This window comes from Lontra canadensis, unplaced genomic scaffold (assembly GCF_010015895.1).
Source record: "Lontra canadensis isolate GAN:19392208 unplaced genomic scaffold, GSC_riverotter_1.0 scaffold60, whole genome shotgun sequence".
In the NCBI taxonomy this organism is placed as follows: domain Eukaryota; kingdom Metazoa; phylum Chordata; class Mammalia; order Carnivora; family Mustelidae; genus Lontra; species Lontra canadensis.
Genome location: NW_022631054.1, coordinates 12421944 through 12439542, shown reverse-complemented (window position 1 = coordinate 12439542; position 17599 = coordinate 12421944). Strand labels below are relative to the sequence as shown.

At 47.6% G+C, this 17599-nt stretch overlaps 1 protein-coding gene across 1 annotated transcript; it reads left to right on the top strand.

Annotated features, from left to right (window-relative positions):
• Positions 1 to 106: 106 nt before the first annotated feature.
• LRRC41 (leucine rich repeat containing 41) lies at positions 107 to 17581 on the top strand. The gene is made up of 10 exons (XM_032877670.1): positions 107 to 367; positions 4024 to 4110; positions 4773 to 4843; positions 10883 to 12026; positions 14651 to 14911; positions 15468 to 15632; positions 15724 to 15822; positions 16404 to 16526; positions 16745 to 16820; positions 16914 to 17581. Exons 1-10 carry the CDS (start codon positions 169 to 171, stop codon positions 17131 to 17133), a joined length of 2445 nt encoding a protein of 814 aa, XP_032733561.1. The 5' UTR covers positions 107 to 168; the 3' UTR covers positions 17134 to 17581.
• The last annotated feature ends 18 nt before the right edge of the window (positions 17582 to 17599 follow it).

The following is a 17599-nucleotide window of genomic DNA, read 5'->3' as shown; positions in this document are numbered from 1 at the left end:
TTTTAAATATTGGATTCTAGGAGACTTGGAAAGAATGCGGATTTATTCGATGTTCCTTTAGCGCAGTTCCCGGTCTTACCCACATCGCTGATGAAACCGTCCTAACTGCTGACCTTTTCAAGATGGCGGTCCGCGGGTGCCACTCTCGGGCTCGCGCACCTCCCCAAGATGGCGGCGCCCGAGGCCTGGCGCGCCCGGAGTTGCTGGTTCTGTGAGGTAGCGGCGGCAACGACCATGGAGGCCACGTCCCGGGAGGCGGCGCCAGCGAAGAGCTCGGCCTCGGGCCCCAGCGCTCCCCCCGCCCTGTTCGAGCTGTGCGGGCGGGCGGTGAGCGCCCATATGGGGGTTCTGGAGAGCGGGGTGTGGGGTAAGTCGCGGGGTGAGGGGCTACCTCTGGCAACGAGCGGAGGCGGCCCAGCGGCCGGGGGGCGCGGGGGGCGAGGCCGGGAGGCCTGGGGCAAGGCCCAGCCCGGGGCGCTGGAAGCCACACCGTCGGGTCGGAACATGAATTCCGTGCCTGACCGGGCTAGACAGAGTAAAGGCGGGGACCAAATCGGCAGGTGGACGCGCACTGCGGCCTGGCTGGGGGGCGCGGGGGGCGAGGCCAGGAGGCCCGGTCTGGGGCCAGACTGGCAGGGCCCGGGAGACAAGCTGGAATGACGGGCCGGCCGCGGGCACCGAACTGACGCTCGGGTCGGGCCGGGCTGCGGAGTCTCGGATGTCGAAGCGACGGGCAAGGATGGCCCTGCTGCTTGGGGGCGGGGGCCGAGCTTGGGAGTCCCGGCCTAAGGCAAGGAGTCCAGGCCCGGGGCCACCTAGCCTGACTGACGCGCGGGGCCTCCCGTGTCTGCTTGACAGACCGCGGGTACCGAGACTCCGGAGACTAGGCTGATGGGCGAAAGCAGCCCAGTGGATTGGAGAGCGAGGGGCTGGGGGAGAGGCCGAAGGGCTTGGGGCGCCGAGGCCTGTCGGGAGACCCAGGGTTGAAGGGAGCGCACTGACGACCGGGGCCTCGGGTGCCAATTTGCTGGAGCGCTGGACTGACGGGCAGGGCAGGGAGCGCCGGAGGCCACTCGGATTGGCCTGAGCGGAGGAAGGGCCCGGAGCGGGTGAAGAAGGGAGGCTGGAGCGGGTCAGCAACCGAGGGAGGCTCGAATGACCGACGGGCGGGAAGGGCCAGGGAGGCCCCAGGCGGAGCGACGGCCCGGGGATCCCGAATGGGAGGGGGCGCGTCGCCGCTAGGAGGCCTCGGGCTGAGTGCGAGCGAAAGGAGGCCCCGGGCCTGAAAGCTGCCGGGGACCGACGGCCCGGCTCGGGCTCAGCGCGCCCAGGCCGAGCGGCAAAGGCGGGCCGCGCCGCCGGGCCGAGGGGCCGGGGAGGACAAGCTGAAGAGGCCGGCCGGTGGGCCTGGGATTAGGTCGCGCCGGCGCGGGCAGGGTCGCGCCGGAGAGGAAGCCCGCAGTGGTGGGCACGCGGAGGCCCGGCTTTGGGGTGGGCGCCGCTGGACCCAGATCGGCAGCTGATGAGAACAACTCGGGTCGGCCTTGTGAACACTGATGGGGAGCGTGAAAGAGAGGAGAGTGAAGGCTCTGGGGGATAGGCCTGCCTGCATAGGGGATGAGGGAGGCCTTGGGCCTGACAGACTGGTGGTGTGAGGGGGTGGGGTCCAGAGGCCAGGGCTGAAGTTGAGTGAGGAGATCCAGGCCGGGCCTAGGGCCCAGGGAAGCGGGAGGGAGTGGCAGGAGAGAAGGCCTCAGGCCTTGAGGGGGTGAAGGGGTGGGGTTCTGGAGAAGGCCTCCGGAGTGGTGGTAGTGCCTTTGCCAGGAGGGAAGCCCCGGTAAGGTCAGGAGAGAGGGGCTTGAGGTCCTGGGATTGGGGATTTGGGGGGGTTGCACTCTGAGGAGGTGGTTGTGAAGAAAAGGCCCTCAAGTTTGGGGGGAGGGGGTTGGGCATCCAGGAATAAGCCCCAAGGCTGTGGAGACTGGTTAAAGAAGGCCCAGAGATGTGAGAAGGCCCTTGGTGAGGTGGGGGTGGGGCACTAATCCTGAAGAGGCCCAAGTGTCTTCCTGCAGTGGGGAACACTGTTAGAAGTCCTCAAGCTGGTAGGGGGAGGGGATTGTGGAGGCCCTGTGCCCACAGCTGAAAGGAGAAGGGTCAGGCTGACCCATGGGAAAAAGGAGTAGTCTCAGTGGAACTGGGCAGGGAGCTCAAAAAAGACCTCAGAAAAATGTGGAAGAAGGCAGAGAAGATTGGCTGTATCAGCCTGGAGCTTCTAGGATGCTAAACTTGGCTAGGAGGGAAGAGGACTGGGAGTGAAGGCCCGGAGTTGGGAAGAGGAAGCATTAAAGGTGTAGGCTGAAAAGAAGAAAGGAAGAGCCTGGCTTAAGAAGAATGGAGAAATGAAGAGAGGAGGTTGTGGATCATAGGGGATGAGACTCCCCAGTGGCTGTGAGAGGGGATAGCTAAACAGAGAAGATTGGAGGGACAGAGGAGAAAGAGCTCCTATGGGCCTAGCCTAGGTAAACAGTCACAGAGAAAAAGCTGAATCAAGTTAGGCCTCTTAGGAGAGCCAAGTAGGAGGCCTGCTAAGAAGTGCTGTTTTGGAGGAAGGTCTCAATGTGGGCTAACAGCCAAGAAAGGCTTCCTGGAGGCGGTGGACTAGGGTTGCTTTGTGTAGGGAAAGAGAAGGGTAAAATGAGTAGAGGGAGCAGGAAAGGAGAATACAATGAGGAAACAAGTAGAATAGGTATGTTATACCTTGAATGCCAGGATATGGAGCTTGGACTTTATCCTGAATTTAATAGGGGCCTACATTAATGTAATAGTTTAGGGAATTAATATTTTCATTCAGCAGGTACATTGAGTACTATGCACAAAGAATTATATCAGACTCTTGGACATCAAGATTTAATTATTCTACAAGTAAAGATAAAGGGAGATCCTAGAATAGAAGTTTTTGAAAGATTTTCATTAGATATAGTATACTCTAAGATCTAAGACTTGTTCTTGGAAGGACAGAGAGGCTATTGACAGATAAGAATAATAATAGACAACATTTAATGAGCTTCTTATGGCCAGGCAGTTCTTAAAAAGATTAAAAGCATGATTTTCTTTAATTTTTAAATGATTTTCTTTAATTTTGATAACAATATTGTGAGGTAGTTATTACTACCTCCATTTTAAAATTGAGGAAATGGAGTCTTAAAGATGTGAATTTGCCCAAGTATTCATAATTAATAGAATCAGAATTTCACCCAGTTTTGTCCAATTCTAGAGACTGAACCATTTAGCCACAATATTGTAAAGCTTCTCAACCTAGACATCAGCAAGAAAAGTTTTGTTTTTATGATATGTTCAATTTAGAGTTAGGGCCTAATTATTTCTGTTGTTCATAGGAAAGTACTAGTTCAGGATATTGCAGGGGCCCAAAGAATGGGAGTCACCAGCCTGGAAGAGTGGGAAGGGAATTCAGGAAAGGCTTAATAAAGGGCACATGCTACTTGAAAGATGAGTAGGTGATATGCTGAAAATGGCAAGGACATTCTTGGTAGGGAGCAGCTCAAAAAAGGCACAGAGGTAGAAAGCAGTGTAACATGTTAGGTAAATGAGAAAAGTAGTTTAGTATGGCTCAACTAGAGGAGGCAAAGCAGGGAACTGGAGAAGTTTGTAGGGGCCAGATTATGATGGACGTCTTTAGGACACATATCCAGTAGGACCTTTTAAATGCAGTAAAATGATTAAATGGTTCATTATGCTAGGCAGAAGTGAACTGACCAGCTCCTAAATGAGCATATCAGCTTGCTTTTTTGTCTCACCCTTGAAGATGTGAATGCCCTTGAAATTCCAGCTGCCACCGAAGTGGCTGAAGATAAGTAGACTAGAGTTTGAGTTAGACTTAGGTTAGCTTCTGTAGGTTCCATTTGCCAAATGAGAAGTCAGCCCTTCTGTTTTCCTTTCCATTAAGATAAATAATGCTTGGAACTCTGGGAGAAAAAAGTAAATTTTGTGTTTTGGTTTTTGTAGCCCTCCCAGGCCCAATACTTCAGAGCATCTTACCTCTGCTCAATATATATTACTTGGAGAGGATTGAGGAAACTGCCCTCAAGAAAGGTAAGTGTCTTTCTCACTCTTTCTCAGTGATTGTAAGCAAGGCACCATGATGTCTTCAGGTAAATATGACACCTGATACCCACATAGAACTTCAAGCTTTTCAAAAAGTACCCTCATACCTACTTTCTTACATGATTCCTCAGAGTGTCCAGTGAAACACAAAGCAAGTAATGATCCCAGTTATACTAATAAAAGTGAAACCACAGGCACACCACAATTAATAGCTAACCCAGACTAAAGCCCAGATCTTCTGATTCTTCGTTTTTCTGTTTTACCATGCTGTCTTCCAAACCTCTCATTGGACAGATCTGTTAACAGCTATCATTTATCTAACTAACCCTGATGTGACAAGTGTTGTCCTGTGCACTTTACCTGGAGAAACTCATTTAATCTTTTCAACAACTCTATGAAATAGCTATTATTATCTACATTTTGCAGATAAGGAAACTGAGGTACAAAAAAATTAAGTAAACTTGCCCAGGGTCACAGAGCTAGAGTGTGGTTTGCTGATACTTAAACCCAGGCTGTCTTTAGAGCCAGCACTCTTTACTAGTCTGCTCTATTGCTCCTGTGAACCCAGAGAACGACAACATTAAAGGCTGATATGCTTCACTCATGGTGGCCCAAGAGCAGCCAAGTAAATGTGATATTTCTCCCCACAGGCCTCTCCACTCAGGCCATCTGGCGCCGACTATGGGATGAGCTGATGAAGACAAGGCCTTCCAGTTTGGAAGTAAGTTAAGGCACCAGGTAGAACTCTGGCCTGACTTTGCACAGTGGAAGCAGGAATAGCTTACAAACACAGACTGGGTACTGGTAGACTGCAGGGACAGGGATGGAGTGAATTTGGGAGGAGATGGCCTGTCACAAGGTCTTTCCATTTGGCATTTGTCACTGACTTGATTGCTCACCATGTTTGCAGGTAACACAAAACAGGGAAAGGTAGTGATCACAATGGATGGCAGAACCCAGATTCATAGATGTCTGGACAGGGCTTGAGCAGTGGTCAAACCTGACAAACGAAATTTAACAGAATAAACCAATTTTTCACTTAAGTCTAAAAAATTCCAGTTGTATGACCTCAGGGTAGGAGGTGGAGGGGTCTGGCTTAGCAACAACTTGTATGAAAAAGATTAAGGGGGTTTAGTCAACAATGTGCTAAAGCTACTGATATAATGACTCTACTCTGAGCTATGTGAATCAATGTAACTATAATATAAGCTGAAGGACAAGGGAGATGATAGGCCTGCGTGGCTCTGCAGTGTTCAGGCTATCCTGGAATATGGAGAAAGAAGTCAAGGCCACATCACATGAGTCACATTTGGAAGACTGGAGATGTTGTTCCTGAAAAAGAAGAGCTGGGAACATGAACTATTGGAATATTTGAATGATTCTCACATAAAAGAGGGATTAATAGACTTGTTCTGATAGAAGCTAAAGAAGAATAAATTTCTGCTAAACTGAATGTAGAATTTTTAAGCTCTGAGCTTATTGGTGATGAAACAAGCTAATGCAAGAAGTAACCTTCCCATCTCTAAGTGTTCAAATAGAGTCTAGATAACTACCTGACACAAGGGTATTGTAGAAGAAAATCAGCATTTTAAGAGAGGTTGGACAAGATGACTTTAGGATTCCTTTTAACCCTGAGATTCTGTTATTCTTTGGTTCAGATATAACTTGCTCTTATTTAAGCAGAATTTCTTCTGCTGTTCCATAACTAGGGTACAGCTCAGATTGAGTTCAATAAACATTTACTAAACTTCCCACATACCAGGTCTTACGTTAGGTATTGGAAGCACAGACACAGTCCCAATCTCTCACGTTTAGCGGGGAAGCCTGCAAACAAATACATCGTGCATGGTGGGGAAAGTGGTGTGACAGTAGCAAGGAGGTTGAGGTAGAAGGGAGCATGACAGTCTTTCCTGGGAAGTAGTATTTGAACTGGGCTTTAAATGGTGGATGAGGCCAAATGATAAAAAGACAAGTTATTATCAGGAGATTTAATTTCTGGGGATGCACTGGATTCAGTAAAATTCAGCTCCATATCCTTCAGCTTTCCACTTCCAGATCTGGACACAACTCCTGAAGTTCAGTAGGATAATCCTAAGGCTCAAGAAAGTCCTCAGGCACTATGTACAGGAATTAGGCCTTATGAGGAAGAAAAGTGAATGCAAGATTAGAAAACACTAACAGTTTCCTGAAACTTAAAGGTGTAGGAGATTCACTTCGAATCCCAACCATCCCAAGCAGTATGGTTGACTAGCAGATGATGGAGATCGGAACATCATCTTAGAGTAAGCTTTTTTCCTCCAATATTATCTCAGGCTTCCTGGTAGTTTGTTATCTTTTCTTGTCTCAGAGCATTTCAGAATGCTTGGGAAGCCCCAGGCTTGGTAACCTAACAGTCCCCTAGACAGAGGTCATTCCAAAGGATGCCTTCTTCTTTTTTACATGACAGTAACCTTAACTTCATAATTCAGAAACACTTATTGAGTGCCTGCTCAATTCCAGGCACTGTGCTAGGTTCTAGGGATACAGTGGTGAACAAGATAGAGATAGCCCTGATTGCTTATAAAGAAATAGAATTTCAGGGACGCCTGGTGGCTCAGTTGGTTGGGCAGCTGCCTTCAGCTCAGGTCATGATCCCAATGTCCTGGGGTCATGTCCCACATCGGGCTCCTTGCTTGGCGGGGAGCCTGCTTCTCCCTCTGCCTCTGCCTGCCACTCTGTCTGCCTGTGCTCGCTTTCGCTTCTCTCTCTCTCTCTGACAAATAAATAAAAGAAATAGAATTTCAAACAGTGTAGTACTACTGTATGTGTATTAAGAGATCTGTAGAATAAAATAGATATTCTTGAGACAAAGCAATGGGGAAATGAAGGCTTATTCAATAAAGGATGCTCTGGTTATTGGTTAACTATTTGGAAAAAAAAAGAGCCTCATTTTACAATATACTCAAATAATTTCTATATGGATTAAAGATTAAATTGTAAAAAGTAAAAGCACAGAAAAACTAAAAAAAGAATAAAGGTGATTGGTTATTTAAACTCAAGTTGGAGAGTGTTAATTATTAAATGGATAGAATCAAAAAAGCAAGCATGGACATATTTGGCCATATAAAATGCCAACACAATTTAAAAGGCACATAAACTAAGAAAGAATGTTTGCAACAATATTTGTAAAACAAGAGGATAGAGGGAATAAGAAAAACTATCCTAGTAGAATAAGATTGGGACAAGTCACAAAATATACAAAAATCTTCAATAAAATATATTCAATCTCAATAGTAAAAAAAATGGGAAAGTATATAACTCTTAAATAAGTATATATATTATATACTTATCATATAAAAATAAGTATATATAAAATAAATATATATTTATATATAATATATATTATTTGGCTAGAAATTCTATTTCCTAGAATTTATAGTATATAAAAATTGAAATACTCATGAAGACTTATTTCAGGATGTTCATTACAGCAACTTAATATCAAAAAGCTAGCAACAGTTTATTCGGTGTGCAGGAATTACTGATTATAGTACATTCCTATTTTTAAAATATTAATAAAGTCATATTCTGCAAACATCTAAATACATGGTGGTAAAAATGTGATGACATGGTGGCATAATGTTTTAAAAGCCCAGCATTTGAAAACTATTCAGAATTGTCTCACTGTTAGAGAAACAATTATCTGTAGCTATTCACGTTTACATATACACTGGAAAGAATGGGTTTACAGATTTTATCTCCACAAACAATGTTTCTGTTATCAGAAAAATAGTGGACAATAGTTTATGAACATTTGCTGCTCTGTTTAGTACAAGAAAATGTTTAGCCTTCCCTAGTTTGTATATCTACTTCCTCCCCAACTAGTCCCTGAGCCACCAGGCTGTGGATGGGCCAAGAACTGTGTTGGTAGGCAAATGTCATTTCACCTCTTTGGTGGTGCCTCATTTCTCCTACTCTTGCCCAAAAGAATATGTTGAAATCACTTTGCATTCCCTGAGCAATAGTGTACAAGTTCACAAAATAAGTGCCTTGAACTATTAGGTATTTTTCAGCTTTGAAATTTAGCAGAGATTCTTCTAAGGGGTGGTGATGGAATAAAATGCAGTGAACTACTGTCAGCTCATAATTGAGATAGTTGTAACTAACTTTACTCATTTAATCCTTACAACTCTGATGTAGGTAGGTTACTTTCTGACTTTACAGATGAGAAACTGAGGCAGAAAGAGGTAAAGTGGCTTGTCTGAGGTTATAGTTAGTGAATAGCAGACCCAGGATTCAAGTTGAGGCAATGTGGCTGTGGAGCTTATGCTCCTAATCACTATGTCATGCTGTTCTCCCTGCAATTGTCACCTGTCTGGGGTGTTCCAGTTTCAAATATTCTCTTCCACTGTCTTCATCAACCAATAAGATGTATGGGAAAAAAAAAAAACAAAAAAAAAACACTAAGTTACCTAAACTACATATTCCATATGCTATATGGTCAGAAATAGCCAGTGTCCTGGTTCATATCTTTGTCCATATTTTAGGCCTAGAATGTCTCACTTGTGAAGTTAAAGCTTTGCTAGATTACCTGCAGGTGTTTTCCAAGGCTGTGAGCGTGGGCCAGCGAATGTGTAGGAAAGTGTTAGAGGTAGGATTCAGGAATACCCTCTCTGCTTCCACTCGAGGCTGAATGGAGATTTTGTTGCCAGGTATTTTTTCCTGGTCCCCCAGCGCCCCCAAACTGTTGCTGGTGAGAGACGTCCTTCCCTCATTTTGCTACCATGCAGTTAGTTCAAACATGAAGTCATTCCTAATTATTACCACAGCAGGCAGGGTTATGGGGAATAGCCAGGGCAAAGGGAATGCCACTTTTGCTGAGAACTACAGGGGTCCAACTCCTACCAGGAACCTCTGATATAAATTAAGGGTCCCTCTGGTATGAGGGAATGCATAGAGGTAGGATAAGTACCAAAGAGAAGCATCCCTTAGTTTTGGGGAACCTCAGGCCCCCACTATCTTTTGCTTCCGGCTGAAAAAGCACCCTGCTTAACAGGCTCTGCCTCCATCAAGTCCATTTCACATTGCCCATCTGGACTAATTATTACCATTAGCAGTAACAGAAATAACATTTTGTATTTTACAGTTTATGAAGTACCTTCACTTGCACTGTCTCATTTGATCTTCACAACAAACCTGTGAAGCAATTGATATTATCCATGTTTTACAGATGAAGAGGTTCAAGAGGCCTGAGTATAGTGGCAGAGATGACACCTGTGTCAGTCAGCAGACTTTGTTGTGCCTGAGAGAATGGGGACTTAAAAGTCTGTGTGTCCTCTGGTGGTGGGGGGGGGGGGTAAGCAGTAATTGCAAACCTCCTACATACATCAGAATCATCTGAGGGAGGTTTAAAAACACAGACGCATGGGCCTTACTGCAGATGCAACATAAGAGAATTCCCAGATACCTGGCATATGAATTTTCAAAAAAGAAAAGCTCCACAGTCAATTCTGATGTGCACTAAAGGTTAAGAAATACTTGGATTCAGAGTTTTTCTTAAGTGTTCTGGAGTACTCTGATAAAGTCTTATATGCATCAAAGCCAATAACTACTGCCTTGGAGAAAACCAACCTAAGATTTGGACCCTGATCTCCAGGAATTTCTAATCTGGTTGGGATAAAACATGTACACCATGACACAGGCCTACCAACAATTAAGACCTGAATAATCGGAGTAGCAGAGGAGTCCCACAGGAGACAGGGAGCGGAGTAGAAGGGGGCATACAAAGAGACACTGAGATGAACAACCTCAACAAGAGTAATATGTTAGGGGGCGCCTGGGTGGCTCAGTGGGTTAAGGCCTCTGCCTTCGGCTCAGGTCATGATCCCGGGGTCCTGGGATCGAGCCCCACATCAGGATCTCTGCTCAGTGGGGAGCCTGCTTCCTCCTCTCTCTCTCTCTCTGCCTGCCTCTCTGCCTACTTGTGATCTCTGTCAAGTAAATGAATAAAATCTTTAAAAAAAAAAAAAAGGTAAAATGTTAGTAGGTCCTCTCAAGAAGCCAGCAATGAAGAGCATTTCTGGCAGATATAGGAAAGGGCATAGAAGGCAGGTTTGGGTCAGTAAGGTGATCATTTTGACCAAAGCAAAGTGTTCATGTGAGCAAGATGTGGGAGATAAAGCTTCTCAGAGGCCATATTGTGCCAGGCCGAGGAACTTCAGATTAGCCCTCAGCTGTGGAAAGATTTGGGAGGGGGTGTGGTTAAAGCAGAAAGTAATCAGATGTGTTTTGCAAAGATGAATCCAGTGGACTTGCACGAAAGTTTGGGAAGGGGAAAAGGAGATGGCGGGAACAATCAGGAAGCTAATGAAGTGGTCAGGTGTGATGTGGTAAGGGTCTGAACAAAGGTGGTAATGGTAAGAATGGAAAGTTGGGATCAGGTTCTAGAAACAGACATGGAAGAAGTTACAGGATTGTTTCACTTGAATGGCAGGCACTATAGCAAAATCTCTGGAACCAAATTTCCTGGGTTCCGTCTCAATTCTACCACTTACCGGTGTAACCACAGGAAGTAACCAACCTTTGTGCCTTGTTTTCCCTACCTGTAAAATGGGGCTAATAGTAATACCTCAAAGATGTGAACATTAAATGAATTAGTGCCAATTATTTAGAATGTTGCCTGGCTCAGCAAATAGCCATTTGAAGGGAGGAACCAGGATGAGGATGGTTCAGTGGGTATCCTCTTAGTATCACAACTGTCTGGCATGTTCTCTGCTTTCAGAGTGTGACCTGTTGGCGAGCCAAGTTTATGGAAGCCTTTTTTTCCCATGTTCTACGTGGGACCATTGATGTATCTTCTGACAGGCGTCTCTGCGACCAGCGCTTCTCACCTCTTCTGCACAGCTCCCGCCATGTCCGGCAGCTCACCATCTGCAATATGCTGCAGGGTGCGACGGAGCTGGTGGCCGAGCCCAACCGCAGGGTTCTGGAGACCCTGGCCAGTTCCCTGCACACCCTCAAGTTCCGCCACCTGCTGTTCTCTGATGTGGCTGCTCAGCAGTCACTCCGGCAGCTTCTGCATCAGCTTATTCACCATGGGGCTGTCAGCCAAGTGTCGCTCTACTCCTGGCCTGTGCCCGAGTCAGCCCTTTTCATCCTTATCCTCACCATGAGTGCTGGCTTCTGGCAGCCAGGCCCTGGCGGCCCACCTTGCCGCCTCTGTGGAGAGGCCTCCCGAGGCCGGGCCCCATCCCGAGATGAAGGGTCCCTCTTGCTGGGCTCACGCAGGCCTCGCAGGGATGCTGCTGAGCGATGTGCTGCAGCCCTGATGGCCTCTCGGCGGAAGAGCGAAGCCAAGCAGATAGCCAGAGCTGCACCTGCCACCCGGGTAACACGCCGGAGCACACAGGAGAGCCTGACAGCAGGTGGGACAGACCCCAAGAGGGATCTGCACCCTCCGGCAACTTCCCATGAGGCGCCTGGCACCAAGCGGCCATCCTCTGCTCCAGCCACCAGCTCCTCTGCCTCTGCCTCCTCTTCCACATCCTCATCCAAACGGGCTCCAGCTAGCTCAGCCCCACAGCCTAAGCCCCTAAAGCGTTTTAAGCGAGCTACAGGGAAGAAGGGTCCTCGCACCCGTCAGGGGTCTGGTGCAGAGTCTGAAGACCTGTATGACTTTGTTTTCATTGTGGCCGGTGAGAAGGAGGATGGGGAAGAGATGGAGATCGGGGAAGTGGCTTGTGGAGCTCTGGATGGATCAGATCCCAGCTGCCTGGGGCTTCCAGCACTGGAGGCCTCCCAGCGATTCCGCAGCATCTCCACCTTGGAGCTGTTCACAGTTCCGCTGTCCACAGAGGCGGCTCTTACACTGTGCCACCTGCTGAGCTCCTGGGTGTCTCTGGAGAGCCTCACACTCTCCTATAATGGTGAGTGTCCTGCAGGGGCAGGGATGGGTCTCACAGTGGCACCAGCTGTGTGCCCAGCCCTGTGGAGGGGAATAGGGAATGTGATCAAGCAGCTGCACATGAGGCCCTGCCTGCTTCACAGTGGGACAGAAAGCACACACCTGAAATAGGGGCAGACTTCCATTGCTAGGGACAAACATGAGGTCTGTAGGCTTGATTTAGAGTTGTAAGCAGAGGTTTCTGAGAGGCAGTGAGGGCCCAAAGAAGGGGTATATTTTAGCCATGGTAGGCAATCCACAGGCAGGTGGGAGCAGTGGAGTGTATTCAGGGCCCCCCCAGTCCTGTCAAAGCAGCTGTACAGACAAGAAGGTATAGAACACATTTTTATCAGACCAGCAATCTGTGAAGCAGTCCTCAGTTCTTACCCATGCCTGGCTGTGCCCAGGTAGCCGAACTTCAACTCTGGGCAAATCCACCAATCTCCGTCGCTTGCTGAGCACAGATGGAGAAAATCACACAACTGTGCAGACTGGTGCTACCATACGTTCAGTCTTCAATCTTATATGGATCCTATGTTTGCAACATTAGCTCCCATTCCTCTCCACTACTTCTAAATGTTTTCCCCTTTCCTTTCTCAGCAGAGGACTTCACTTCCTACTTCAGAGAACATAGAAGCCATCACACATGAATTTCAGCTTGTTAACCAACCCAGAATTCTACATCTACACTCATCCTTTTCTCTTTCACAATGGGAGATGGCCATTCTAACTAGGGCTAACTCTATTACCTGTGCTCTGGACCCATATCCTCTTGCCTTCTTAGGAAAGCTTGTTTCTCAAATGCCTTAGTAATAACTAACTTTTATATACTGCTTAATATGTGTCTGGCATAATTTTAGTATTCTGTTAATTGGATCCTTACAACAACCCTATGAGGTCAACTGGCTTACCCAGGGTAACCTCACTAGTAAATTGTAGAGCCAGGATTCAAATCCAGGCAACCTGATTCCAGAATCCCAAGGTTTTAAACTCAATGTTGCCTACCTTCTCCAAGGTCTTCCTTGTCACTAAGTCCAATACATACTTTTCAGTCCTCCTCTTCTAGTAATTCTTGGCAGCATTTGCTGATGAGACAGCCTTCATGAAATATTCATTTTCACTACCTCAAAATTTTTTTTTCTCCCTTTCTGGACATTGTTATCAATGTTCAGAGTTCCTCAGAGCTCTACCATTTTACACATACGTCCTGGATGGTTTTGTCCATTCTTTTGGTTTCAAAAGCCAACTATGCTGAAGACTCCTCAATCTATGATAAGGGTCCACTCCAGATCTTTTTCCTAAACTCTAGAACCATTTCAGCCAGGTGACTACTAGATATTTTGTAAACCAACCTGAATGCATCTTCTCCCCTCGTGCTTGATCCTCCTATTCTGTCAGTGACCTTACAGCTCTCAGCTGTCCAGAAGACTGCTAGGCTCTTTCTTTTGCACCACATCTGTTTTTAAGATCTCTCAAATCCACTTATTTATCTCCACATCTTAATTCAAACTACTGTTCTCACTTGCATTCATCAACAGTTCCTCCCGTCTACACTGTAGCCCCAGCATTTTTTATTTATTTTTTTTTAATGCAAAGGCCATTCACTCACTTAAGAACCCTTCAGCAGTTTCCTGTCACATACTTAGTTTACTTACAGGTCATTCGTGTTCTCACCCCTGCTTACCTTCGTAGTGTCATCTTGAACACCCTCTCCCCTCATACTTTACACACCAGTCCCACTGAGTGTTTTTCAGTTCTTGGAACCTGCCACTCTTCTTCCTTTGGGCCTTTATATATATTGAGTTCTCCCTGCCAGTCACTCCTCTCCCTCTGTTTAGCCTATCTCCTTTGTGTTCTTTAGGACTCAACTGGAAAGTCTTTACTGTTAGAAGCTGGACTGGGTACCAAGTACTCATCCTTTGTGTTTCCACAATACCCTACTTCCCCAGCTCCCCTCACATTTTTGTTGTCCATCAGGCTACATAGCCAGGAATGAGATCTGCTGCTCATCACTGTCTAGCAAAAACTATATTTACTAGGTACTGGTTAAGGTATAGTGGGAGGAATGAGTCCACAGGAAACCTGCTCAGTCCAAGGGGAGCTAATATTTGCTTTGTGGCATTAAGCCTTTGCTCTAACCCTTCTGGATTCTGTTCACTTTTGTAGGGTGTGGTTACCCTTTTTTTGCTCTATTCCCACCCAGTTAATCCTTTAAAGTATTCCCTACTGGGTCATTGTCACTCCACTGCTTAGACGTTCCATGTGACCTATAAGAAAAGTCCAGAGACTGCTGCTGCCCTCTGGGCCTGTCATTCAGTCTGCCGCACAAAATGCGCCCCCCCCCCCCTTCCTGTTACTATCTTCTGTTTTGTGACTGCCCTCACTGATGCAGTCACAGTAGGGCCATGGCCCAGTACAGTAGACATCAGTTTGCTGGTTACCTGAGGAGAAAGCAAGACAATGAATGGTTGAGACAAATGATTTTAACTAACCTGATCCAAAGCTCAAGAAATTTAGCAGCTATCAACAGAAATATCTGGAGTTGTCTCTGAATGTCACTTCTACTGACACTCCCACATGACTGACCTAACTTCTTTCCTGCCATAGGCCTGGGCTCTAACATCTTCCGCCTGCTGGACAGTCTGCGGGCCCTGTCAGGCCAGGCTGGATGCCGCCTCCGAGCCCTGCATCTCAGTGATCTGTTCTCACCACTGCCCATCCTGGAGCTGACACGTGCCATTGTGCGAGCCCTGCCCCTACTGCGGGTCCTCTCTATCCGTGTTGATCACCCCAGCCAGAGGGACAACCCTGCTGTGCCAGGGAATGCAGGGCCCCCTAACCACATAATTGGAGATGAAGAGATACCAGGTGAAGCAGTGTGTGTGTGTGTGTGTGTGTGTGTGTCCCAACACAAATGTGAAGGTGCATTTGTGTCCATACAAATGTGAAGTTGAGGAAGGTGGGACAACCTCTGATTCAGGCCTGGTAAACTCATTCCTCAAAAAGGGAATGAAATCCATTCCCTCTTTGGAGCCTGCTGTTCAAAGATAACCATGGCCTGAAGAGGGCCCAGACCACTTATAAACCCATCAGGAAGTGACTGTGGCAGATTAGTCTCTAGAAAGACCGTCTAGGTCACTCTTCTTTATATTCCTTTAGGTCCTGTTTCCTATGTCACCACTCTGCACACACTTACTTGCTTGAGTAGTCTAGTCTTCCTGGACTAAAAGTTCCAGAAGGGCAAGGACCAAATCTCATTTAGTGCTGTTCCCAGAACCTAGCACAGTACCTAATGTGAAGTGCATACTCAATGACAAGTAAATGAATCCAACTTTTTAGTGAATCTCTAAAGAACAGGATGGGACCTGCTCGGGGACAAGAAGGGAGATGGCCAGCGATAACCTTTTCTTCCTACCATATCCAGAAAACTGCCTGGAACAGCTGGAGATGGGATTTCCACGGGGAGCCCAACCAGCCCCACTGCTCTGTTCTGTACTGAAGGCCTCAGGTTCTCTGCAGCAGCTGTCTCTGGATAGTGCCACCTTTGCCTCTCCCCAAGATTTTGGGCTTGTGTTACAGACACTCAAAGGTAGGACCCAGCTAGAATGGTAAAGGGAGGGCAGGAGACCTTGCATCATTCTTTGGCAAAGTTAAGGTCTATGGCCTTTGCCCCCATGCAGAGTACAACCTGGCCCTGAAGAGGCTGAGCTTCCATGACATGAACCTGGCTGACTGTCAGAGCGAGGTGCTCTTTTTGCTACAGAATCTGACTCTTCAAGGTAAGTTCTTCATCCAGAACCTGGGGCATTCCTGGATCTTCACTGTGGCTCTGCCACTGTTTCACTGAAGGAGCAAAAGCCATTGTTCTGCTCTTGGCCTTACATCTTCAACTATAAAATTGCTATAGAACCTGCATGATCTTCCTTCTAAAAGGTCCCAAACTCAATTCCTCCTATACTAAACATGGGAAAATTATTAACTTTTAGAGTGCCTCACTCAAATTTTTCTTACCTTTCAGTGGCTGGCAGAAATGGCAGTGGTTAAGGATAAATATGCTGTCAGCCTCCCCTTATAGACTTGCCCCTAATGCCTACTCCTGCAGAGGGCAGTTAGTGGATAGAGGAGGGGGGCGGTTAAATGGAGAACCATTCATGTAGAGAACCTCCCAACTGAGTATCTGGGCTCAGTCTCTTGTCTGAATCTGATTTAGTTCCAGTCTTGCTTGGGGTCTTGGAAAATTCCCTTCTTTCTGGGCTTCTATAAAAACGTTCACACCTCTTGCTAGGGCCAATTGGGACAGGAGGGGGAGCACCAAGTCCTAATGATAGCCATCAGAATTTATTCTAATTTCTCTTGACAGAGATTACCTTCTCCTTCTGCCGTCTGTTTGAGAAGCGCCCGGCCCAATTTCTGCCTGAGATGGTTGCTGCTATGAAGGGCAACTCCACACTGAAGGGCCTCCGGCTGCCAGGGAACCGCCTGGGTGGGGGCAGGGCCCTGGGAAGGGACAGGGGGAAGGAGCCAGTCCTTGGACTTAGAAACTCAGTGGATGAAGGCATAGGCCTCTCCACTGGGAACATGGGGGTTGGAATATAGTTGTGTGGGGGGGCTTCAGGAGGCTGGGCTTCTCTCCACCAGAACTGGATTGGGATACGCTTGTTCCCTTTTGGGTGGTTCCAGACATTCTCCCCTTCTCCCCAGGGAACGCTGGCTTGCTGGCCCTGGCAGATGTTTTCTCAGAGGACTCCTCCTCCTCTCTGTGTCAGCTGGACATCAGGTACACGGGGAGGGGGAAGGGACAAGGGATGGAGCTTCAGGGATATAGGGATTAGTTGTTTCCCGGGTGTCTAATCTGTCTCACCCCTACCAGTTCCAACTGCATCAAGCCAGATGGCCTTCTGGAGTTCGCCAAGCGGCTGGAGCGCTGGGGCCGTGGAGCCTTTGGTCACCTGCGCCTCTTCCAGAACTGGCTGGACCAGGATGCAGTCACAGCCAGGGAAGCCATTCGGCGGCTCCGGGCCACTTGCCACGTGGTTAGCGACTCGTGGGACTCATCCCAGGCCTTTGCAGATTATGTCAGCACCATGTGATGGGGCCCATGTTTCACAGGCCCATGCTCAGTACCATCAGCTTGCAGGGGCTGAGACATGGGCTGTGACATGGGCTGCCCAGAACTCCCAAACACCAACTCTGTCTTTCTCTTTCTGCCACCTTTTTTTCTCTTTTTTCCTTCTTCCCTTGCACTGAGGTCCTGGTGGCCTTGATGGGGCTCAGCAAAGGTATTCCCACAACTGGATGTAGAGCCTCTGGGCCCCTTACCCAGTACTCTGGGAACCCTGGGCCAGGTTATAGTGCTCCTCAGTCACTGAGGACAGCTCCCCGCCCCCTGCCCAAGGTTCCTGCTTTCCTTCCCGAAGCAGGCACCCAGGCTTTAGAGAAGTTTAGGAGTGTCCACTACCAGGCCTCTTCTCCGCTGGGCTTACCATGCTGCTTCCAGGCCTCAGTCCCTTTCATACCTTTATTCCTTTCTTTTTTTTTTTTTTAACCAAAAAAGTT

Excerpts from the sequence above, each read along its gene's own strand:
- LRRC41 (XM_032877670.1), top strand. The coding sequence starts at position 169 with ATGGCGGCGCCCGAGGCCTGGCGCGCCCGGAGTTGCTGGTTCTGTGAG. Across the intron at positions 368-4,023 it reads TCTGGAGAGCGGGGTGTGGG|CCCTCCCAGGCCCAATACTT; the intron begins GTAAGTCGCGGG and ends TGGTTTTTGTAG. Across the intron at positions 16,527-16,744 it reads GCTGCCAGGGAACCGCCTGG|GGAACGCTGGCTTGCTGGCC; the intron begins GTGGGGGCAGGG and ends CCTTCTCCCCAG.